General features: G+C 31.2%; 1 protein-coding gene across 4 annotated transcripts in view; it reads right to left on the reverse strand.

Annotated features, from left to right (window-relative positions):
• The window catches only part of pip5k1cb (phosphatidylinositol-4-phosphate 5-kinase, type I, gamma b), a 61,766-nt gene that overhangs the window by 27,363 nt on the left and 8,236 nt on the right, over nucleotides 1-26,167 (reverse strand). For 2 of the 4 annotated variants that reach the window (XM_051131485.1, XM_051131460.1), the window contains exons 2-6: nucleotides 7,331-7,362; nucleotides 5,718-5,810; nucleotides 4,244-4,374; nucleotides 2,862-2,979; nucleotides 72-224 (exon numbers count right to left, since the gene is read on the reverse strand). In XM_051131485.1, coding sequence (XP_050987442.1) covers nucleotides 72-224; nucleotides 2,862-2,979; nucleotides 4,244-4,374; nucleotides 5,718-5,810; nucleotides 7,331-7,362 — 527 coding nt within the window. Of the gene's footprint in view, nucleotides 1-71; nucleotides 225-2,861; nucleotides 2,980-4,243; nucleotides 4,375-5,717; nucleotides 5,811-7,330; nucleotides 7,363-15,909; nucleotides 16,032-24,589; nucleotides 24,829-26,167 lie in introns of those variants that run through there. The other 2 variants (XM_051131469.1, XM_051131476.1) reach the window with 2 other exon arrangements.

Consider the following 26,167-nt stretch of genomic DNA (forward strand, 5'->3'; position numbering starts at 1 on the left):
ACTGTACGTAGGATGGATAGTACGCAGGTTGTGAAGCTGGAGCTGGACTGAAGATGAGGCTGATGACTCACCATGTAGTATCCTGGAAGCAGCTTCTGCAGGAATTCGGCCTCTTTGTGCATGACGGTCTTCAGGATGAATTCATCGTCTCGAGTGACGTAGAAAATGGAGCCGCTGGCACCGGGATTCGAGAGCTCGATCAACGGTTCATTACAGAGAGAATACTGCAACAATCACACAGATGAACAGAGACGTCACAGATGCTGCAGTTATTCTGATTAATGATTATACTCTCGACTGAGTCATGTAAAAAATGTAAGATTAGAGATTAAAGTCATATTTCGAGAATACAGTCAAATTATTTCGAGAATAAAGTCGAAATGTTACAAGAATAAAGTAAAAACTACGAGAAAAAAGTCAAAATATTTAGAAAATAAAGTTAAAATTATGAAAATAAAGTCTAAATATTTCAAGAATAATGATGAAATTATAATCAAGTCAAAATATTTCAAGAATAAAGTAAAAATTACAAGAACAAAGTTGAAATATTTCGAAAATAAAAGTTGAAATTGCAATAATCAAAATATTTCAAGAATAAAGTCAAAATAATATGAGAATAAAGTTGAAATGTTTAGAGAATAAAGTCGAAATATTTCAAAAATAAAAGTTGAAATTACAATAATCGAAATATTTCAAGAATAGTCTGAATGTTACAAGAATAAATTCAAAATATTTAGAAAATAATGTCGAAATTACGAGAATAAAGTCAAAATATTTTGAGAATAAAGTCGAAAATTATGAGAAAGTTGAAATGTTTAGAGAATAAAGTCAAAATTACTAGAATAAAGTCAAAATATTTCAAGAATAAAGTCAAAATAATATGAGAATAAAGTTGAAATATTTAGAAAATAAAGTCAAAATTCCAAAAATAAAGTTTAAATATTTCGAGAATACAGACAAAATTACGAGAATAAAGTTGAAATTATGAGAATTTATTTTGACTTTATTCTCGAAATATTTAGTCTTTATTGTTGAAACATTTCAACTTTATTCTCATAATATTTTGACTTTATTCTCATATTTTGACTTTATTCTCTAAATATTTCAACTTTATTTAATTTATTCTCTAAATATTTTGACTTTATTCTTTATTCTTGTAATATTTTGACTTTATTCTCAAAATATTACGACTTTAATCTCTTAGTCTTAGATTTTTTTAATGTGGCACTAAAGACACTGCATTAAACATGACATTTTTGTAAAAAAATGTAAATAGAAGCAACATAAGAGCTGGGATCACACACACACACACACACTCACCCACTCATCAGTGGATATCTGTTGTTTTAAGTGCTTAAAAAGGAAAGTATTAGTGTGGTAATCACCACCCATCTGTCTCAGGTAATGTGTGTGTGTGTGTGTGTGCTTATAAAGCACCCATGTGCTTCCACACACACCTAGTATGTTTCAGTTTCATTTAAGCTCCAGACGCTCATATCATAATTAGGCATTAACCTTCCCATGACCCTCAGCACTGCCCTATATAAACCTCAACACTGACCGCACACTTATCCAGCCTCACCGGCTTCTCAAAAAAGAGTCAAGATATAACAAATCAGCTACAAGATGATCATTAATTTGTTTTAAAGCAAAAAAAATCATTTGAAAAATAATTTTAAAATATTAATTCTGGGGTCAGTAAGATTGTATCACTTAAAATCATAACTTTCTATTTTAAATAAATGTTGTTCTTTTGAATTTTCTATTCATCTTTGAATCCTGAAAAACAAAATGTATCACAGTTTCCACAAAAATATTGTGCAGCACAACTGTTTTCAACATTGATAATAATCAGAAATGTTTGTTGAGCAGCAAATCAGCATATTAGAATGATTTCTGAAGGATCATGTGACACTGAAGACTGGAGTAATGATGCTGAAAATTCACAAAAATAAATTACATTTTAACAGATATTCACATAGACAACAGTTATTTTAAATAGTAAAATTATTTCAAAATTTTATGCTGTATTTTAGATCGAATAAATGCAGGCTTAGTGAGCAGAAGGGCCTTCTTTAAAAAATGTTTACAAATCTTACTGACCCCAAACATTTGATCAGTAGTGGAATATAAATTTCTATAATGTATTTTATTTTTTATATTATTTTTAATTATTTTACAAGTCAATAAGCTACTCATCCCACAGCTGATATGAACAAAATTAATCAAGAACATGGTACAAAAAAAACAACTAAGTAATTAGAATTAATAATTATGTTTTTCTGAACACAGAATCATAAATCATTTGTTACACTTCAAAACCATAAAACAAGTTCTGTACACACAGACCCAAACATGACCAAACATGCAGACAAAACACACAAACATTAAAGCCCATGTAAGTTGATGTAAAACAAAACCTCACCTAACAACATCACACACACACACACACACACACACACACACTCATTCAGAAAGCATCAATCAAAACAGACAGAAGTGAGACTAAAGTGTCAAGCATCTTTTTCTGGCATATTTTATCTGAAGTAAAGAAAACTCAAATAGTTTCTTATAGATGTTTTTAAATAAAGGCTGAGTTGATGGTGGTGAATCAGTTTCTTTGTAACCTACATTTTACATTTACGTTAAAAAATTGCGTTCATTCGTGAAGATTATCATGATGAACAAAACGTGTAAGAATCAGTGCTCATTTTCCAGAAGGAAGCCAATGGAAAAATCCTACGGTGTTTTTCTCAAAGGGATAATATGTCAAAATACAAAAGTTCTCCTGTGTGTACAAATACGAAATAACACACACACACACACAATTATTAGTGAATGTGATTTGTGTTGCGTCTCACCAGATAGTCGTCAGGACGGATCCCGAAGAGTTCTCTGAAGTAGCGAAACGCCACCGGAGCGTAAGTTTTAAACCTGAAGTCTGGATAATGATGCGCCGGCGTCAGATTACTGCCTTCACTGAGAGAAACAGAGACACACACATCAAATCTGGATGATATGACTGATCAAAAGAACTTAAGATTTTACATTTCACAATAAAATGATTTTTAGAAACAAATGAATCCTTGGTGACCTTGAAAATAAAACAAACAAAAAATCTTACCAGCCCCAAAACTGTGCTATAATATGTTTATGGGTCAAAGATGGAAAAGGGTTTAAACATAAAAGTGTAAAACTGCTTTAAATTTTTCCAAAAAAATTAAAAAGTTTTCTGTTTAATGTAATTGCATTTTGGTTTTTGGTTTTTAGAGCAAAAAATAAATATCATATATTTTTTCCTAATTTACAGAAGACACCCACTAAAATGTCATTCAGTGTAACAATCTTAGCAGGCAGAATAAAAATCAATTTATGGCATATTGAAAGATTACTTTCACCCCAAATACGAATTATAATAAATCTGCCACTATCCTTGGTTTTACCCATTTGTCAGTAAGAATTTTTTACTCGTTTAAAACACAATAAAATTTTACACGCTCCCTTGTTCTTTTATATATTTTAATGTGTACAAGTCAGAATAAGCATTTTGTTTAAATTTTTACATGAATATTGTGTTACACTGACAATGTCACATTTTATTCTCCAAAAACTTATTTGAAACCTTAAAAGCCTTAGAAGTAGACACTTTACTTACATTTAATGTGCTTTCTATGGACATAAAATCACTTTCGTAAACATCTTAACATCTCTGACCCTTATATAATATGTTTAGATATTTGTACTGAAAAATAAGACAAAAATACAGAATGAGAACTTCATTTTTTGCAGAGGATTGACTTATAGTCACTGATTGTAAGAATAAAATTATTTGAATTAATATTCCGGGGGAAAAAAAAAAAATCAAATCAAAGCTGTAAAATTTTGAAATATTTTTACCGTTTCAAATAACTGCTTTCTATCTGACTATATTTTAAAATGTAATTTATATCTGTGTTGCAAGGCTGAATTTTCAACCCAGTCCAGGACTGGACTTTAAAAAACTAAAAAATCTTACTGTCCAAAAACATTTGACAGCTACTGTACATTATATTTCAGAATACATTTTTCTACTAAAATGTTGGCTAATGCATTAAGCCATCCAAAACCAGATTTTTTTTTCCTATTTAAATAAAGACCAAAGCACTAGCTATACTAGTAATGCTTGACTAGCAAACACTACTAACTAGATTCTCCGTGGTAGTGAGATTATATGAACAGATCGGTTTAACACTCTCATACAGACCTGGGGAAGAAAATGCTCTCCACCACGTAGAAGTCTTGCATGAGGACGTCCCGCTCGGGTTTGGAGCTCAGGTTACCCACGGTGTAGCCGATCCCCAGCTGAATGGCTCCTTTCAGGGCAGACGAGGTCGTCTGTCGACACACAAGACGAACACTTCAGACAGCAGTTAAACATGCCCTGCATCCCTGACATACAATAATGACTGGATAACAGCATGAAGACAGATACAAGGGACCAAACAGCAAACTACGAAAATATAAAAGGTTCATACAGATAATGCACCCCCTTGTCATCCAAGATGTTCACGTCTGTCTTTTTTCATTCGTAAAGAAATTATACTTTTTGAGGAAAACATTTCAGGATTTCTCTCCATATAGTGGACTTCTATGGTGCCCGAGAACTTAAACTTTCAAAATGCAGTTTAAATGCAGCCTCAAAGAGCTCTAAACGGTCCCAGCCGAAGAAGAAGAGTGTTATCTAGCGAAACGATTGGGTATTTTCTAAAAACAATTTACAATTTATATTTTTTTTAACCTTAAATGCTCGTCTTGTCTAGCTTTGCGTCAGCTCCGGTTCAAGGCAGTTAGGGTACGTCTAAAAATTCCTGTCTCATTTTCTCCTCCAACTTCAAAATCGTCCTGCATCGCTGCAGAAGGCCCAGTGTTTACAAAGTGAACACGCAAAGAAGATCAAATGCCTCTTACAAAAAAAGGGAAAACAGCAATGTAGGGCGATTTTGAAGTTGGAGGAGAAAATGAGATGGGAGTTTTTTGACATACCCTAACCCTGAACGAGGATTTGTGCATTTGAGGTTAAAAAGTATATAAATGGTCATTTTTTAAAAAAATAACCAATTGTTTTGCTAGATAAGACCCTTCTTCCTTGGCTGGGATTGTTTAGAGCCCTTTAAAGCTGCATTTAAACTGCATTTTGGAAGTTCAAACTCATGGGCACCATAGAAGTCCATTATATGGAGAATATTCCTGAAATGTTTTCCTCAAAAAACAATTTCTTTACAACTGAAGAAAGAAAGACATGAACATCTTGGATGACAAGGGGGTGAATACATTATCTGTACATTTGTGTTCTGGAAGTGAACTAGTCTTTTAACTAGTTGGTTATTAGCATACATATTACTAACATATTGGCTGTTTATTAATACTTATAAAGCTCATATTAATGCCTTATTCTTTTTTTATATTTTTTAATAAATATTAAAATATATATATTATTTAAAAAAGTATTAAAAAAATTAATTTAATTTTTAAAAAATATTTTTTTTATTTTCAAAATTCTATAACATTTTTATATAAATATATAAATATTTTAGATAAAATGCATATTCTTATAATTCTTTATATAAAATTATATGCAAATATCACATCAGACTAACAGTTTTTTGAAGTAAAATTGTGATTGAAATTGACGCTTCAGATTGAGACGCTGTGAAGGCGATGGGTGACTCAAGACGCACCTTCTTGTAGGTGGTTTCACCAGACGCATCGACCCGCCTGTGACCGATCTTCTTCTCAGGGCCGGAGCTGGAGTGACACGAGGACGACGGCATCTAAAAAGAAGAAAAATTGCAAATGAGATCTCCTTAATAGATCTCAGTTATTTCTCATAGACAGAAAAGAGAGTAAATAAAGCAACAAGCCCCGTGAAGCCGTGGTTTACAGTGAATTTTTAACAGCTGAGGGGCGTTGTTAGGCATGGTGCAAAGTGGAATGCCTAAAACCTCTTTGTCTGTTATAAATTCACTGTAAACCACAGCTTCACAGGACTTACTGCTTTCATAAAACGTTTTTTTCATACACATAAGAAGGTTTCACAAAATAAAACAGAGCAAATAAAGTGTGATGATATAAATAAAAACAGTATTCTTCCACCAAACAATGTAGTTCCTCAGAAACATCTGTGGTTGCAGCAAAGTGGTTGCCGAGCAACACACAAACGTAAACAAAGGCGTATGTTTATAGAATAATTTACAACAGCTTCTAATGTGGCTCAACCAATCAGAATCAAGGACCGGAACTGTCTGTTTAATAATGGAAATTTGATCATCCAAAGATGATCTCCAAATCTGAGCTGCTATCCACATGCATTTCATAGCTCTGTTACTGTATGATTCATTTGAGCCTGTTTTTATTTCTCCTGAGGAGTTTTAGGAAAAACATTCAATTAACCTTTCATCCAAAAATGAACATTTCTTAATATGCGCTCACTCTCAGCCCATCCAAGATGTAGATGAGTTTGTTTCTTCATCAGATTTAGAGAAATGTAGGATGGCATCACTTGCTCACCAATGGATGTGAATGGGTGCTGTCAGAATGAGAGTCCAAACAGCTGATAAAAACATTAGAATGATCCACAAGTAATCCACACCACTCCAGTCCATCAGTTCACATCTTGAGAAGACAAAAGCTGCATGTTTGTAAGTAACAAATCCATCATTAAGGCGCCTTTAAATGTCATTTAAAGGCGCCATAATCCATAATATCGTTTCCTCCAGTGAAAAAAGCCTCCTGTTAATCTCCCACATTGTTTTTTTGGACTGTTTTGGCTTGTAAACGATGCTTGATCTGTGCAGATTTCTCTCCTGATTCAGACTAGACCACTTTTTCAACAGAGGAAGTGTTATTATGGATTACAGACTCAGTGTAAATATCTTAATGATGGATTTGTTTCTTACAAACACGCAGTTTTTGTCTTCTCAAGATATTAACTGATGACTGTGATGTTTTTATCAGCTGTTTGGACTCTCTTTCTGACGGCACCCATTCACATCTATTGGTGAGCAAGTGGAATGTAAATTAAATTAAGAAAATGTAAATTAAAAATGTAAATTAATTAAGAAACTACATTTCTTCTCCAAATCTGATGAAGAAACAAACTCATCTACTATTTTGGATTGCCTGAGTACATTTTCAGCAAATTTTATTTTTTTGATGAACTATTCCTTTAAATTTCAGTTTCTGAAACAATAGATCAACGTCATTTTCCAAACACTTGAACGTTTAACTCTACTCAAGATTGCATTAAGAGTGACCAAAATTAATGATATAGAAATAATAAATGATGCTTCACCTCGGTTATGTAGGTCTTCTTAAGAGCAGCGTCTGAAACGACAGAGGAAGGAATGGGCATTATGACAAATGTAGATCATTAAAAAAATAATAATAAAAGATGAATTTAACCTAAAGCAGTTTATATCAGTGAGAAAGCACAAAAAGGAGCATGCATTGCATGCAACGTACTAGTATGCAACTATGTTGTCACGTGACCACATTAGGTTGCACATCTGATTCATTGAAATAAATATGGAAATTTAACATTTTTATGCAATTTTCTGTAAAAATGTCTGTTTAGAATCATGCTTTGTATTACTTCCATTTCAGTCGTCACACAGGAATTGGAAGGTCACGTCGAGTGCATTGCACTGTGGGATACATTAACCCAAACACATTTTGGAAGCTATAATATGTACAGTAACTATAAACACACATACTGCAAAACTAGTATGAAGAGCATGCTATTTTGAACACACTTCGGTTAATGTGTGAATATCAGTTCAAGGACAAACAGCGGGAGTCTGCAGCTCTGTGCCTCGCAGATATTTCACACTGCGCTTTTCTTGCACATGTTTCTGTGTCACTGAATTCAAGGGGAGGGGGCGGAGCTACAGACAAGCAAACCTGTCAATCATCCCTCCGCACGTGCCGGCGCGGAATTAAGGCAAGATAACAGGACGCAAAATGAGACCTGACCTGCTTTACACCCGAGAGGAGCGAGACAATTTAATAACGGGGAATTAGAGCAGCAATACAGTGCAGAAAAAAGTCTTCATTTCATCCTGGGACACGGATGAATCTCATCAACACATGCTCAGGTCATATTTTTAGCACATAATCAAAATAAAATAAATAGGAAAATACATTTTGCATGAAGAAAATTAGGCAATAACTGTTTGTGTGCATAAATTAAAATTTATATTTTGATTGAAAATGATGTTGCAGTGTTATAAATATTTATCTCAAAAGCAAAGATATACTAAAAATAAATAAAAACAAAAAGTAAAACAAAAATGTAAAAAAACAAAAACATATTTAAAAGAATAAATAAAAAAAATAATAAAATAAATAAAAATACATATTGCATGAAGAAAATTAAGCTTTAAAAACGTATATTTTGAATAGAAAATGATGTTACAGTGTTATAAATATATATAAAATATATTAAAAAAATAAAACAAAAAGAAAAAAAAGAAAACATATTTAGCATAAAGAAATTAAGCCTATTTTGAGACTTATTTTGAGACTACTATTATATTAATATTTGTTTAAAAATATTAATATAATAATAAATGTTCTAATGTCATGAAAATAATCTTGTAATAAGTTATAAATATATATCTAAAAAGAAAATACATTAAAAAAATAAAACAAAAAATATAAAAAAGAAAACATATTTAGCATAAAGAAATTAAGCCTATTTTGAGACCTATTTTGTGTCCATGATTATATTAATATTTGTTTAAAAATATTAATATAATAATAATTGTTTAAAAATATTAATATAATAATAAATGTTCTGACGTCATGAAAATAATCTTGTAATAAGTTGTAAATTTATATCTCAAAAGAAAATAAATAAAAAACTAAAATTAAACAAAAACAAAAACATAAAAAAAAAAAAAATTAAGCCTATTTAGGACCAAAAATTTGGTTTAAAAATATTAATATAATAATAAATGTTCCAATGTCATGAAAATAATCTTGTAATAAGTTATAAATATATATCTCAAAAGAAAATACATTTAAAAAATAAAACAAAAAATATAAAAAAGAAAACATGTTTAGCATAAAGAAAATTAAGCCTATTTTAAGACCACAAAAGCGTAAAAAAAAAAAAAAAAAAAAAAAATTATATATATATATATATATATATATATACATACACATATATATGTAATGTAATGATTTATTTAACTGAAGTCAGAATAAATTGAAATTACTAACAAAAATCACAGATGCATAAATACTCATTATTTAAATAATACATCAGTATTTTTTACTGAGAAAATGTATTTGTCACAATGCAGTTAGTCTTAAAAAAGGCTTTTTCGTGCAAACTATACTCTTATTTCAGGGTTAAATGCGTCCTGGACATGTTCTTGACAGATTTTGTGAGATCAAGAATATCCTCTGTAAAGCTTTTAGAGTGTGTGTGTGTTTTGGGAGCAGATGCGGTATTGTTGGCGTCTCTCGTGGAGGCGCATGTGCTTGAGGAGCAGATAATGAGAGCCGAGGAAACGCATGACATGTGCAGCCGTCGTCTGACTGCCAGAGACATAAATACACACAAACATGCTGAGAAAATCACTTCTGCCTCTCACACACGCTTCACAACCAGCGTTCAAACACGGACAAATGCTGCAAAACATCACTGCCAAAGATTTACCATGGTAACCATATTTACTATAGAGAGTGTTACTACAGTTTTACACTTTATGAGAAAATGTGGAGGCGTCTGCCTGTGCAAAATGCAGAAATGATGGTTAATTATGGATGTGTGGGATCTTTTGTTAAAGTGCAGGGTTTTATCTGAAATGTCACATAAGAGTCGTTTTACAAATCTAAATCCCAGAATCCAATGCAGACAGCAGATAACAGTGTTTGCCAAAAAACAACAGCTTTAAAAAGAGCCCAAATCAATTGTAATCATATTTGTGCCGCTGCGATTTATGGAAAGAGAAACATCAGGCTCGTGTCTGACCTGACAAAACCCGCATTACAACAGAGGATTGCAATGAAACATCCACAGAGAAAAGAATATGTTGGGATAAACAAAAATGATTTTTATACATTATACATACCAGTTTTATATTTTTTACGTTTTTTTAAAGAAGTCTCTTCTGCCCATTAAGCCTGCATTTATTTGATCTAAAGTACAGGAAAAAAATCGTAAAATTTTGGAATATTTTTACTATTTAAAATAACTGTTTTCTATTTAAATATATTTTAAAACGTATTTTATTCTTGTGATTAAAGCTGAATTTTCAGCATCATTACTCCAGTCACATGATCCTTCAGAAATCATTCTAATATGCTGATTTGCTGCTCAAAAAACATTTATTATTATTATAATATTGTTATTATGTTGAACACAGCTGAGTAGAATTTTTTCAGGTTTCTCCGATGAATAGAAAGTCCACATGAACAGGATTCTACTGAAATAGAATTTAAAGCATCCTTGCAAGATAAAAGTATTAATATAATTTCTATGCTATGGGTTTTATAATTAATATTCTATAATTTCTAAATAAATACATATGCTTATGAACATTTACCTTTGAAATAATATAGTTAAAAAAACAAAAAAATCATTGTAAATTTAAAATCTTCTTCAGACAGTCTTTTTTAAATTAAAAACGTAACTGCAGCATTTCTGAATTTTTGCCTTTTTTCTTGCAGTTCTAAATTATAAACTCTCAATTCTAAGAAGAAAAAAGTCAGAATTTTAAGATATAAACAAAGAAGCTCAATTCTGAGAAAAAAAATCTGAATTGTGAGTTAAATAGTCACAATTACAGTTTAATTAATTATTATATTTTTGAAATATTTTTTAAATTTTAATTAATTTTAATAAATTAAATGATATGAAAATTTACCTTCAAAATGATATAGATAACATTTTTTATTAATTAATTAATTAATTATATTTTTTAGAATTGCAACATATGAAGTAATAATTCTGCGAAAAAAAAGGTTTTGAGATATAAACAGAATTCCTAGATATAAAAATACTCACAAAAATAGTCACAGTTACCGTTTTTTAATTAACTAGATTTTTGAAATTAACTATTTTTTAATTAATTAATTATATTTTTAAATATTGTTTTATTTTAATTCATTTTAATTAATCATATTATCTGAAAATTTACCTTCAAAATGATATAGATACCATTTTTTAATTAATTAATTAATTTAATTAATTTTTACATTTTAATGAATTTTTATTATTTATATTATATAATATATAATACAATTTACCCTTGAAAAAGACCAAAAAAATCGTACTAAATTTAAAATCTCCTTCAGACAATGTAAAAGGCTTCAGAACTTTTTTTTCTGTAATTTCTAGTCTTATTGTGGCATTTTTGAAGGGAACTATATGGAAACTTGTTTTGGAATAAAAATGCAATTCGAAACGAAACTCTCAACTCTGAAAAGAAAAGTCAGAATTTTAAGATTTAAAGAATTGCAACATATGAAGTCACAATTCTACAAAAAAGTTGTGAGATATAAACAAAATTCCTAGATATAAACTCCATTCTGAGGGAAGAAAAAAAAAAAAAAAAATTATCGGAACTGTGATTAAAATTAAAAATAAAAAAAAAATTAATTAATTATTATTTTTTTTAATTCCATGGCGGCTTCCAAAGAATTATGATTACCATGCAAATTTTTTGAATTTGATAGTTTTAAATATTTTAATTTTTTAATATTTAAAATTTAAAACCATTTAAATTGGATAGGCAGGTAATTTCCTGCAGGAGGGAAAAATTATGATGTGGGTAAATGGAAATAATGTGCAAAAGTTACCAAAGTTAGTGAGCAAAAGCATAGTTACCAAAGCATTAAAAAACCCACCTAAACTAATAAATAACAGATTTGAGATTAATATAATAGCAGATCTATCTCATTTTAAATTAATACTAAAAACTGAGATGAAAAATTTACTTTTGCCAGAAATATACTTTTACTATGTTCAATTAAATAATAAATATTCAGCGATATCTTCAAAAGATTTTGGAATTTTGCCACACTTCTTTCTCTGTATATCGTGTTGATATGGCAACTAGTAAATACCGTATATTTGGTTACTCTATCATGTGTAGAAATATTTAAACCAGGAGTGTTACGACTAACCCCACGTTAGTTTGTGCACCACGCCTAAATTATTAATTGCGAGATGATAATGATAACCGTCTCAAGTGAATGAATCATCTGCAGTCAGCAGTGATAGAAGATGGTGTGAGAACAAAACTGACAAAGGATAAGAACCCTAAATCCCCGAAAACTGCATCACACATGCATTCAAAAATAAAGAAAAAAGGAAAATTTTTTTTTAACACAACAACACATCAAGGCTCATTAGATGAATCATGCAAACACTGGTGCCGAGAGTCTCACACCTCCAATGAACGCAGCACAATCTCACATTCACACTGTCAGCGCCAATTACATCACACAGCAAAACCACAACAAACACATTTACACATGGCAAAAATATGGGATCACTTAACAAAAACCACATACTCTCATCCAGCACATGATTGTTGTATATATTCAGAGCTGAGAGAAAATCTCAACAACTCAAAGAAAACCTTCCCTCTAATGACTAATCAATATGAGATGTAGAAACACACAGACTGTTGCCAGATGACAAGAAAAGCTCAATAAATCGTGTCCTTCATACTGGATGTTTAAAACCGCAACGTGAAGAATAAAAAAAGGACTATATGGTCTAATTTGGTCGAGAGACAGACTGGATCTCACCATGAGCGTTGTGGGAGAAAGCCAACAGACTGTTCGAGACTCACAGCCAACTGATTACGACGCTTCACGTACATCTGTTTAAATGATGATTTCAATGCAGCTATGATCGCTGGTCACTTTATACGGCTGTAAACAAGACTTCACTTATGGCAGCTCTACCATATACTTTAATAGATGGTAATACTTAAAGAGCAAGTACTGAATGACTGACATATTGAACTGGATGTATTGTGCATGAAGTGGGAAGAATAAAAGCATGAAGAAAGCACATAATGCTGTATAGACTTGTAAAATAACATTCAATTCTCACTTTCAATTCAGAAAAACTATCAAAATGCATTTATCATTCAACTGATATCCTGAAAGGGGACATCCATAAAACCAAAACAATTATAGTAACATATTATGGATTCTTGATATTGTGCATCATCATTACAGCATTTGGGTAAGTCTTATTATTTCTTATTTTTAAATGAAAGGGAATAAAATATAAATTAAAAATGCCTAAAATAATGAATTTATAGTTTTTCCTTTATGCTTAAAACGAGGGAGAAAAAAGAAAATATAATAATTATATATATACTAATCATGCATATATAAATTCCAGAATTGGTAGTTGTTGTTTTTTTTTTTTGCATATGTATTTATTATAACTGTGTTAGAATCAACTATATATGCATGCATTTTTATGCTAAAACAAAACAAAACAAATAATTATAATACTGCTATAATTCAGGAAAACAAAAATACTGATCAAGTTTGTAATTTTTGCAGTTTAATTTTCTTCTAAATGGCAAAAAATAGGGGGCTAGAAAATTATAAAATGTAAAGATTTTTAAAAACAATAAATTAAAATAAAAATTGCGTGCACACAAATATATGTATGTTTATAATTTTTGCAAGTTAATGCAAACTGCAGTTTAATAGGGGTCTAGAAGATTGCAAATGTAAAGCTTTTATTAAAAAAGAAAAAAATGTAAATAAAAATTGCGTGCACCCACACATGCATAAACGTATAAGTTTATAATTTTTGCAGTTTAATGCAAATTGCAGCTTAATTTTCTTTTGAATGGCAAAAATAGGGGGCTAGAAAATTATAAATGTAAAGATTTTTAAAAACAAGAAATAAATGTAAATAAAAATTGTGCATAAACATACACAAACAAACATATGTATAAGTTTATCATTTTTGCAGTTTCAAAGCAAACTGCAGTTTAATTTTCTTTGAATTGGCAAAAATTGGGGGCTAGAAAATTATAAATGTTAAGATTTTTAAAAGCAAGAAATAAATTTAAATAAAAATTGCACACACACATGTATGTATAAGTTTATAATTTCTGCAGTTTAATTTTCTTTCAAATGGCAAAAAATGGGGAGCTATAAAATTATAAACGTACACATTTTTAAAACAAGAAATAAATAAAAAAAAAATTGTGCATGCACACACGCATATATGTACACATTTATAATTGTTATGCAGTTTAATGAAAATTGCAGTTTAATTTTCTTTTAAATTGAAAAAATAGGAGGCTAGAAAATTATAAGAGTAAAGATTTTTAAAAACAAGAAAAAATGTAAATAAAAATTGCACACTCATACACACAAACACATGTATGTATAAGCTTATAATTTTTGCAGTTTAATTTTCTTTTAAATGGCAAAAAATAGGGGTTAGAAACTGATAAATGTAAAGCTATTTTTATATATGAAAAAAGGTAAATAAAAATTCTGCACACATCCCCACACATATATAAGTATACGTTTTTAATTTTTGCAGTTTAATGCAAATTGCAGTTTAATTTTCTTTTAAATGGCACAATAAAGGGGGCTAGAAAATAATAAATTTAAAGATTATTAAAAACAATAAATTAAAATAAAAACTGTGCACACACAAATATATGTATGTTTATAATTTTTGCAGTTTAATGCAAACTGCAGTTTAATTTTCTTTTAATCGCATTTTCTAAGCACTAGAAAATGATAAACAATACAAAAAGCAAGAAATAAATAAAGAAATTGTGTACACACACACACACACACATACATATGTACAAGTGTATCATTTTTGCAGTTTAATTCAAATTGCATTTAATTTTCTTTTAAATGGCAAAAAGGGGGGGTAGAAAATTATAAATATACAGATTTTTAAAAACAAGAAAAAAAATTTAAATAAAAATTGTGCGCACAGTAATTTCTAAAAATATGAAGAAAAAAAAAGATCAATTATACATGATTTTTGCAGTTTAATGCTACTGTTTCCATACAGCGAGTTGATTTGGATAAAAACATCTGCTAAATGAATGTAAATCTGACATAAATGAAAGTTCTTACACCATGATAATTATCTAAAAAACAAAAGTTGCTAGACAGTAGATGCAGCTACTGTAAAAACACTAAAGATGAGTGATTTCTGCCCCAGCAACAGCGCTAGAATCAGTTCAACCCCAAAACATCAGGAAAAAAAAAAAATAGCAGAGCCGGCTGCAGGTCAGGCCACAAACTGTCCGACCGCATTAAAGTCAGTCTATCACGAGAGCCAGAGGGAACCAGCCTCTGAATTAACACACCAAAACTGCCTGAAAACCAGCTGAATTTAACAAGAGAGCATGAGTCATTTCAGCCTGTCATCACTCATTTATTGTCTAACATTCAGTGCGTTCAGAAATCATACTAGTTCTTTTATACATTTACATACAGCGGTAAAACACACCTTGACTAATCATATTCTCACAGTTTTCCATGACTGCAGTTTTCTGACATTTCTCTGGAGAACATGACAAATTTCATCCTGGCGCTGGAGGCGATCAATTAAAGAGGCGCTTTATGAACATCTAATGACTGATGTGAGCCTCGAGGCGACAGAGACGAGATAATGAACCGAGCGAATGTCAAACTAATGTCTTCAGCACATAAAAGTGCTAAAAGTTTGTTTGAAAACATCCTCAAACTGCCTTGAAATGCAATACGGCATCCTAAACACACTCATCAAACAATCTAGAAAACTGAGACACCTGAAGTTATGCCTGTTTTTAATCTGAGAGGTGCTCTGACACCTCTTTGCATTGGCATATTATGTATAAATGTATAAAAGTCATAAATACAGACCTCAGATGTCATAGGAGTCCCCGCGTCTGGACTGATGCTGTGCTTTTGTGTTGCTGGTTTCTATTTGCAGTCGGATCAGCGTGAGAGGAGAACGCTCAATCGGATTGACAGCAGGAACTAATCTGCTGCCCTGACAAACTCCACAATCTCTCTGATCACCTGGACGCGAGCGGCGGCCAATCAGACGCAGAGATTACGGCTGGTTTCTGCCCACCGGTGGATCAGACCGTGTGCCAAGGACGAGGGCACAGAACGGCAGACAGACAGGAAACACGACCGGAAACCAATCACAACCTCTCAAGGACTCACAGTCTCTGGCTTTAGACACACAAGAACATTCAATGATAGAATGATGGACAGATCAAACGAACGACAGACAGACAGACAGACAGACAGACAGACAGACAGACAGATAGATAGATAGATAGATAGATAGATAGATAACAGAACAAATAAACAAATTAATGAACAAACAAGTGAACAAATGAACAAACGAATGAATGAAGGAACAAAAAGACAGATACATAGATAGACAGACAGACAGACAGACAGATGAATAACAGAACAAATAAACAAATAAATGAACAAACAAAAAGTTAGATAGACAGATGGAACAACAGAATGAATAATAGAAAAAATAAATAAATGAACGAACAAACAAGTGAATGAACAAACAAACAAACGAACAAACAAACAAACAAACGAACAAGCAATAAATAGATAGTAGAACAAATAAACAAATGAACTAACGAACGAGCGACAAACAGATAGAGAGATAGATAGAGGAATAATGAAACAAATAAACGAAACACGTGAATGAACAAACGAATGAACAAATAAACAAACGAGCAATAGATAGACCGAAAGATAGATAGATAGACAGATAAATAATAGAACAAATAAACAAATGAATGAACAAACAAACAAGTGAACAACTGAACAAACGAATGAACGAACAATGGATAGATAGATAGATAGATAGATAGATAGATAGATAGATAGATAGATAGATAGATAGATAGATAGACAGATAATAGAACAAATAAATGAATGAACAAACAAACAAGTGAACAAATGAACACGAATGAACGAACAAATTAGCAAGCAACAGATAGATAGATAGATGGATATATGGGTAACAAATGAATGAACAAACAAACAAACAAATGAATGAACAAGCAATAGATAGATCAACAGACAGAGATAGACAGTAGAACAAATGAATGAATGAATGAACAAACTAACGAACAAGCGACAGATAGACAGACAGATAGATAGACAGATAGATAGATAGATAGATAGATGGATAGATAGATAAATAATAGAACAAATAAACAAATGAATGAACAAACAAACAAGTGAACAATTGAACAAATAAATGAACGAACAATGGATAGATAGATAGATAGATAGATAGAGGAATAATACAACAAATAAACAAACAAACAAGTGAATGAACAAATGATCAAACGAACAAATGAACGAACAAGCGATAGACTGAAAGATAGATAGATAGACAGACAGACAGATAGATAGATGGATAGATCTATCTATCAAATTAACAAGCATCAGATAGATAGATAGATAGATGGATAGATGGATGAATAATAGAACAAATAAACAAATGAATGAACAAACAAACAAGTGAACAATTGAACAAACGAATGAACGAACAATGGATAGATAGATAGATATAGATAGATAGATAGATTTATTGATGTAAGTGACGCTACATTTACTCAGTGTTTTTGGAAGTGGGGAAACTAACCAGACTGGAAAGTTCCAGCGGCAGTAATAATAATCTGGTCACTGTCAGACTGTACTGGAATTAAGGTTAGGTTAGTACACACACACACACACACACACACACAAAACCCTTCTGATACTACAGGTGTTTGATCACATAATGGATGGACCATTATATATACAGGGGTTGGACAGTGAAACTGAAACACCTGGGTTTAGACCACAATTAGTATGCTGTTTGGCCTCCTTTTGCAGCCAATACAGCATTATTTCATCTTGGGAATGACAAATACAAGTCCTGCACAGTAGCCAGAAGGATTCTGAGCCATTCCTTTAGCAGAACAGTGGCCAGGTCACTATGTGATGTTGGTGTATGAAAACATTTCCTGACTCGCTCCTCCAAAACACCCCAAAGTGGCTCAATAATATTCAGATCTGGTGACTGTGCAGGCCATGGGAGATGTTTAACTTTACTTTCATGTTCATCAAATCACTCTTGTCACCAGTCTTGCTGTGTGTATTGGTGCATTATCATCCTAATACACGGCACCACCTTCAGGTTACAATGTTTGAGCTATTGGGTGCACAGAGTCAACCTTCACACTCTGCTCTTATTGGTGGAATGTGCGATCAGTGAAGATAGGCCACCAGGCTGCATAAATATAGCCATGAAACCTCCAACACTATATTGGCCAGTGTTTCAGTTTCATTGTCCAACCCCTGTATGTCATGATAAGAAAGCACCCCTAATATAATAAAATGATCAACAGCATTATAATTCAGTGTTTTTATAAACACATTAGTGCATTATTTGAAGTATTCCCTCACTGTAGCACTGCAAATATATCTTTAAACTTATGTTTGAACAGGTCATCTTTACTTCAGAGACATTGCTTCACTAAAGTTGAGTCTGACTGATTAATAATCAACCTTAAATCAACCCTAAAACTACAGCCAACCTACTTATTGCTTCATGACAACATGAACATCCTGAGCTGAGATATAGAGAATTCAGAGTAAAAAAAAAACGAGAGTCTGAGCAGTTACGAGTCTTGATTTGAGCTTCACACGCCGGTAAATCAAGAGCACTTTAAAGCACAGCAAGTCTAGACCAGTCAAATAAAACATTTAATCACACAACTCTCCGCTTTCACTGCGAAATCAAGCCTGCTGACTTCTGATCAGAGTCAAACAACCACTGAACCAAGCTGAAACTCAACTGGATCTAATAGCAGTTTCACTATGATTAATCATGTCGAGTGTGTATAAACACTCATGACATTTGCAGTGCAAAACATGAAATGGTTAAAAACATTCACAAGACACTTTTCAACTACATAAGAATCTCAAATATCACGGAACAGTGGACTGGTACTGGATAACACACTTAGAAAATACACTATATAAATATATATGATATTGAAAGATTACCATATCCATATAGTATTGTATTTATTAAGGTACATTATCACAATAAATAAATAAATAAATAAATAAATAACATTATCAGTGTTGTTAACACTACTGTAACTAAAACTATAAAAAATGTTTTAGTTAATAGAAAAAACCTGAAAAAAAAATTAAATACAAATATTAGATTAAATGTAAAAAAAAAAAAAAAAAAAAAAAAAAAAAATTAAAAATGTTACCTGGCAGCTAACTTAGTTGAAAAAAAGAAAAAAAACTAAATAATACTAAAATTTAAATACAAATAAAGCTAAAAAAAAGACAAAAGCAGTATAAAAACTAGTATAAAAGTTTATATAAATATAATATGAAGTAATATTAAGTACCAAAATATTAAAATAATATTAAATATAATATTAAATAACATTAAATATTAAAATATTAATAAATATTATTAGTATATAAATAATAATAATAATACAATAACACTGCATGGTATCAATGCAGTACAATTTAAAAAATATAAACTAAAAGCTAATTCAAAATTTTTATACTATAACAGTATAAAAATAATACTAAAGCAACACTGCAACATTTTTAAAACTGGGCATTTCATGGATTTATTGACCATCTGTATTAAGAAACTGTGCTCAGATTTGCTGTGAAAAAGTCTGCAATAAAAAGTCATAAATCTCAATATGAACTCAAACATTTCTCATCTAAGATCAAATGAGACAACTGGAGACAAAGTTGTTCCTTAAATGACCCATAAGTTTGTCTCCTGAGCTCTGAGAGAGCAAAGCCTGAGCAAAAACATCTTGGATGCTGCGTTTGTGAAGAACATCAGCTAAAGCTTTTTCTCTATTAGTATTCGGGGTGAGATGAGAACATTATAACTTCATCAGCCGTATCACTGGCTGTGTTTATGTTCTGATGCGAGTGAGCTGTTCTGGATGAGACGCTGATCTGCGGCTGAGGAGATGCTAAATAAAGCTCCGCCCTTCAGCTCCTGTTCTTACGCAACTAGTGTTTACAGCCTCAGACACACACGCTCACGCGCTTGACAAAATCATGCACAAATCCAACAGAGATATCACAGATATGGCACTGAAGCACAAGGTTTGTAACTCGTCCTGCAGCACGACTCAGATCACTTAGACACTTAGAGCCATTTCAGAGCATATACAGCTGAGGTCAAAAGTTTACATACACCTTGCAGAATCTGCAAAATGTTAATTGCTTTACCAAAATAAGAGGGATCATACAAAATGCATGTTATTTTTTTATTTTTTTATTTAGTACTGACCTGAATAAGATATTTCACATAAAAGATGTTTACATATAGTCCACAAGTGAAAATATTAGTTGAATGTAAAAGTTTACATACACTTGATTCTTAATACTGTGTTGTTCCCTGAATGACCCACAGCTGTTTTTTTGTTTAGTGATAGTTGTTCATGAGTCCCTTGTTTGTCCTGAACAGTTAAACTGCTGCTGTTCTTCACAAAAATTCTGTGGTTTTTTAGCATTTTTGTGTATTTGAACCCTTTCCAGCAATGCCTGTATGATTTTGAGATCCATCTTTTCACACTGAGAACAACTGAGGGACTCATATGCAACTATTACAGAAGGTTCAAACACTCACTGATGCTCCAGAAGGAAAAACAATGCATTAAGAGCCGGGGGGTGAAAACTTTTGAAAAGAATGCAGATGTGTACATTTTTCTTATTTTGCCTAAATATAATTTTTTTTTTCATTTAGTACTGCCCTTCAGAAGCTACAAAAGACACTTACATGTTTTCCAGAAGATAAAGTAAGTGACATTTACCCTGATTTTCAAATTCCAAAAGTTTTCACCCCCAGCTCTTAAAGGCTATTTTTTTTAATGCATAAACTTGCACTAGGCTAGACTAGGCTAATCAGTGATGATGTTCTTTGCTCATTTTCTGTAGCTTTCTGTAGGAAATGTAAGCATTATAATTAGTAACTTACAATGTTTTTATTCAACTGTTGTCATGTTAAATACAAATTAATTCATATTAAAAACATTAGGCTGCTTTTAGCCTTATGCTGGAGCTGGTTTCGGGCAATGAAACTAAGTAATTAAATACATTAACATGATAATATCATATATCAGCGATCTCGCAGGCTGATGATAGGACCCAACAGTACTATAGTGTATTATTTACTCACCCTCCATGCATCCTAGGTGTATATGACTTCCTTCTTTCAGATGAACGCAATCAAAGTTATTTTACAAATTATCCTGGCACTCTCAAACTTTAGAATGGCATAGATGGGTGTTTCTCTTCATCAGTCCAAAGCAAGTCCAATAAAGTGCATCCATACATAATAAAAAGTACCTCATGCAGCTCCGGGGGATGGGGGGTTGGTGGGGGGTCAATAAAGGCTGCCTATAGTGAATTAGTGCATTTTTGTAAGAAAAATATCCATATTTAAAATGTAAGAATCACTTTAATCTAGCTTGTGCTAACAGTTGTACACAGAACTTGCTGCTTTGACAAGGGGCGTGGCAGTACTGAAACACTGTCTAAGCTGTTGACCAATCACAAAGCAGTGGTGCAGCTAACCAATCACAACACATTTCGTTTTTCGGAGGGCGGGCCTTCATTAAACCCGGAACTAATTGAGCCATTAATGCCAGGCTGGGGAGAAAGTGTTGTAAAAATGTAAATTATGTGGAGAATAATGCATTTTCAAACCACCAAGCATGAGAGCATGTTCCAGTACACCCCCAAAACAAAATCAAGACTTTGTTTAATGCATCATTTTTCCTTCTGGAGCATCAGTGAGTGTTTGAACCTTCTGTAATAGTTACATATGAGTCCTTTAGTTGTCCTCAATGTGAAAAGATGGATCTCAAAATCATACAGTCATTGTTGGAAAGGGTTCAAATACACAAAAATGCTGAAAAACCAAATAATTTGTGGGAGCTGAAGGATTTTTGTGAAGAACAGCAGCAGTTTAACTGTTCAGGACAAACAAGGGACTCATGAACAACTATCACTAAACAAAAAAACACAGCTGTGGATCATTCAGGAACAACACAGTATTAAGAATCAAGTGTATGTAAACTGTTATAAATTTAACTACTATTTTCTCTTGTGGACGACATGTAAACACCTATGTGAAATATCTTATTCAGGTCAGTATTAAATAAAAAATAAACTGTAAACTGATTAACATTTAGCAGATTCTGCAAGGTGTATGTAAACTTTTGACCTCAACTGTACATAATACTAAAGTAGCACTGCATGGTGTGAATACAGTAACACTTTGTATATATTTAGGCCAAATGACACATCTTTTCTCTCAGTGAGGTTAGTCCTAGTCTGAACTGTGGGACAGATTTCCAGCGTCTACACGTGCTGACTCCTGCTGTTCTGTCCCATATAATCATCTCCTCAAAAACCAGCACGTCACAGCTTAGTTGTCCGACCTGTGTGAGCAATCTGAGAAATTATATTTTCAATCAGGTCAGTGAACGACAGAAAAAGCATTTCACGCGTCACTGTACTAATTCAGTCCACTCATCTTCAGTGACAGACCTGCCGATACAAACAACAGCGTTACCGCTCGGGCAACCATGGCAACAAGACGTGCATCTTAATTTTTATTCGCCGTCTGACGACGTCAAAGACCTTGTTACTCAGACGGGCAGAATTACTGCAAAACAATAAAAAGTTAGACCTCATTGATATCTCAACTGTTTCTCCAAGAAATGTGAAGCAAAGAAATGTAAAGCAAATGGAGGCATTTGCTAAAGTCTCCTGCTTCTCAGATGAATCTCATCTCAATATATATAGCTGAAACACACACACAAAAAAATTATATATATATATATATATATATATATAATTTATTATATATATATATATATATATATATAATTTATTATTTTACATAAAATATTTGAAATACATAAAACTAAAACTGAAATAAAATAAATAAAAAGTAAAAAAATAAAAATAATAAAAAAAAGTAATACATGCATAAAAGTCATATAACAAAATGACTGAAACTTAAATGAAATTAAATAAGTTTAAGTACTAAAAGGAAAATAACTGAAATAAGTTTAAGTACCGAATAAATAAATAAATAAACTGAAATGAGTTTAATGAACAGAAATATTAAATAAATGAAAATTAAATAACTGAAATAAGTTTAAGTACCAAATAAATAAATAAATAAATAAATAAAAATAACTGAAATGTTTAACTACCAAAAAAAAACTGAAATGCGTTTCAGTACCAAATAAATAAATAAATAAATAAAACTGAAATTATTTTAAGTAGCAAAAAATTAAATAAATAAAAGAAATAACAATGAAATAACTGAAATAAGTTTAAGTACCAAAAAAAAAAATCTGAAATAAGTTTACATACTAAAACAAAAAAAACTGAAATAAGTTTAAGTACCAAATAAATAAATAAATACATAAATAAATAAATAAATAAATAAATAAATAAATAAATAAATAAAACAAACTGAAAATAGTTTAAATAGCAAAATAAATAAATAAATAAATAAAAATAAAATAACTGAAATAAGTTTAAGTACCAAAAAAAATTGAAATAAGTTTACGTACTAAAATAAATATAACTGAAATAAGTTTAAGTACCAAATAAATAAATAAATAAATAAAAATAACTGAAATATGTTTAACTACCCAAAAAACTGAAATGAGTTTCAGTACTGAATAAATAAATAAATAAATAAATAAATAAATAAAACAAACTGAAAATAGTTTAAATAGCAAAATAAATAAATAAATAAATAAAAATAAAATAACTTTAATAAGTTTAAGTACCAAATAAATAAATAAAAATAAATGAAATATGTTTAAGTACCAAAAAACTGAAATTAAAGTAGCAAATTACATAAATAAATAAATAAATAAAAAATAAAATAAAATAAATAAATACAAAATGAAATGCGTTTAAGTACTAAAACGGAAATAAAAAATATATATAACTCAAAGGTAAAAATGTAAAAAACAACTAATAAAACATAACAAAAACTAAAATTAAAATAAAACTGAAAATATAAATGAATATGAAATATTAAAATATGAATAAACACTCAAATAGCATATAAATAATATTAAAATAACACTGTATGGTGTGAATATAGTAACAAAAAAAGTCACTGTATAGATCTAAACGGCATTAGCATTAAGAAAATGTGAGAAAATATGCGCATAACAAAATGACTAAAACTTAAATTATTTTTTTTGTTTTTAGAAAATATAAAATAATATTGAATATCAAATATAGTTACTGATACTGTTAGTATCAATTCATTAAAACCCACAGAAGAAAAAAAAAAAAAAAAATATCTAAAGTGTTTCTTCTTAAAAATATTGAGAAAAAATGGTGCACAAATAGAGAAATTTGCCAACGCTCTTACCTCGCTAATATTTACAGCTTTATACTCCTACTGCAAGACAACGGTTTTATCTTTAGAGAAACATTTCAGACAAAATGCATATTAAACAAAACATACCTGAGAGCTCCATTCGATCTCATAAGAAACCAATGACTACAGTGAGATTCTGCTGCATATGTGTGGCCCTTCACTGCAGATGAAGCTCTTCATAATCAGCTTATCTGCTGCATGTTCTCTGATCTCAACAGCTGGAAGAGCATCTTCTGCACTCGGCGAGACTCAGCCGTCCGTTACGTAAGCCTTATGTAAAGCAGCGCTCAAGACTGCAGCCTGCGGCGGATGATGATGAGCCACACGCGACAAGACAGAACTCAAAGACTCAAAGACTCAGTGACGTTTGTTTGATCCGCTGAATCCCGCCGGAGCTCCAGCACATGACAAAACCACAATCGCACCAACTCCGCCTGCTGTTAGAAAGTCTGGGTGAAATGCACGTCTGATATCACAAATAATGAGAATTACTCTGTTTACATGAGCAAACAGTGCAAACGAAGAATGAACTGAAGAGGGTTTGTTATACATTTAATCATCAGATGCCTCAGTCTACTAGTCTCACTATTACTGATGCTCATTAACATTCAATTTTTTTTTTTTAAGAAATGTATACTTTTATTCATCAAGACTGCATTCAACTGCTCAAAAGTGACAGTAAAAACATTTATAATGTTACAAAAGATTTCTAAATATTTCCTGAGCAGCAAATCAGCATATTACAATGATTTCTGAACAATCACCTGACACAGAAGACTGGAGTAATGATGCTGAAAATGCAGCTTTGATTGCAGAAATATATTATAATTTAACATATATTCACTTAGAAGACAGCGTTTTGTAATCCTAAAAATATTTCATAATTTTACTGTTTTTATTGTATTTTTAATCAAATAAAAGCAGCTTTGGTGATTAAAAAAAGTCTCTTTTTTAATAGTGCACAAAATGTTAGTTCATATTTGCACTAATGGTAGTGCAAATATGAAATCTCCCTAGTAGCAACGGTATCTAGCACCTAGCAACCAGCTAGAGCACCCTAGAAACCCTTATCAACCATAAAGCAACACACATGGCAGCAGTGAATAAACACACATGAAGTGATGTCGCTGTTTGAACAGTGATGTCATGTGTGCTTCTATAAAAGCGCACTGACACATGAGCCGTCGCCATGGACGCCATGGCAACATGTAACACGCAGCTTATGTTCTGATCTTACGCTATTGAAGACGTGTTAGAGCGTCTCGCATGATCGAAGCACGACGAGGACATTATTAATTACTGACACTAATAATCTATCTTTACCACATGTACTGAATTTACGGGTCAAACCGGTGTTGTTAATGTTAAACTATTTTTTTTTAAAAAGTTAACAAGTAAAAATAAATAGATTAACAAAAAAATGAATTCATTAAATGAAAAATGTTGCCTTGACAATTAAGTGAAATAAAATAAGATCATATTAAACAATGACAATTATTAAAACTAAAATAAAAATATAAATTTACAGAAATATTTTAAAAAGGAATGACAAAAGCACATTAAAAAATTAATAAAACTTGTAAATATAAATACAAGCTACTTATAACTTGTATAATAGTATGTTTATTTTAAGTATCAGACATTTTCCAAAACTAAAAGTAAAGA

Source organism: Labeo rohita, chromosome 2 (genome assembly GCF_022985175.1).
Source record: "Labeo rohita strain BAU-BD-2019 chromosome 2, IGBB_LRoh.1.0, whole genome shotgun sequence".
Taxonomy (NCBI): Eukaryota; Metazoa; Chordata; class Actinopteri; order Cypriniformes; family Cyprinidae; genus Labeo; species Labeo rohita.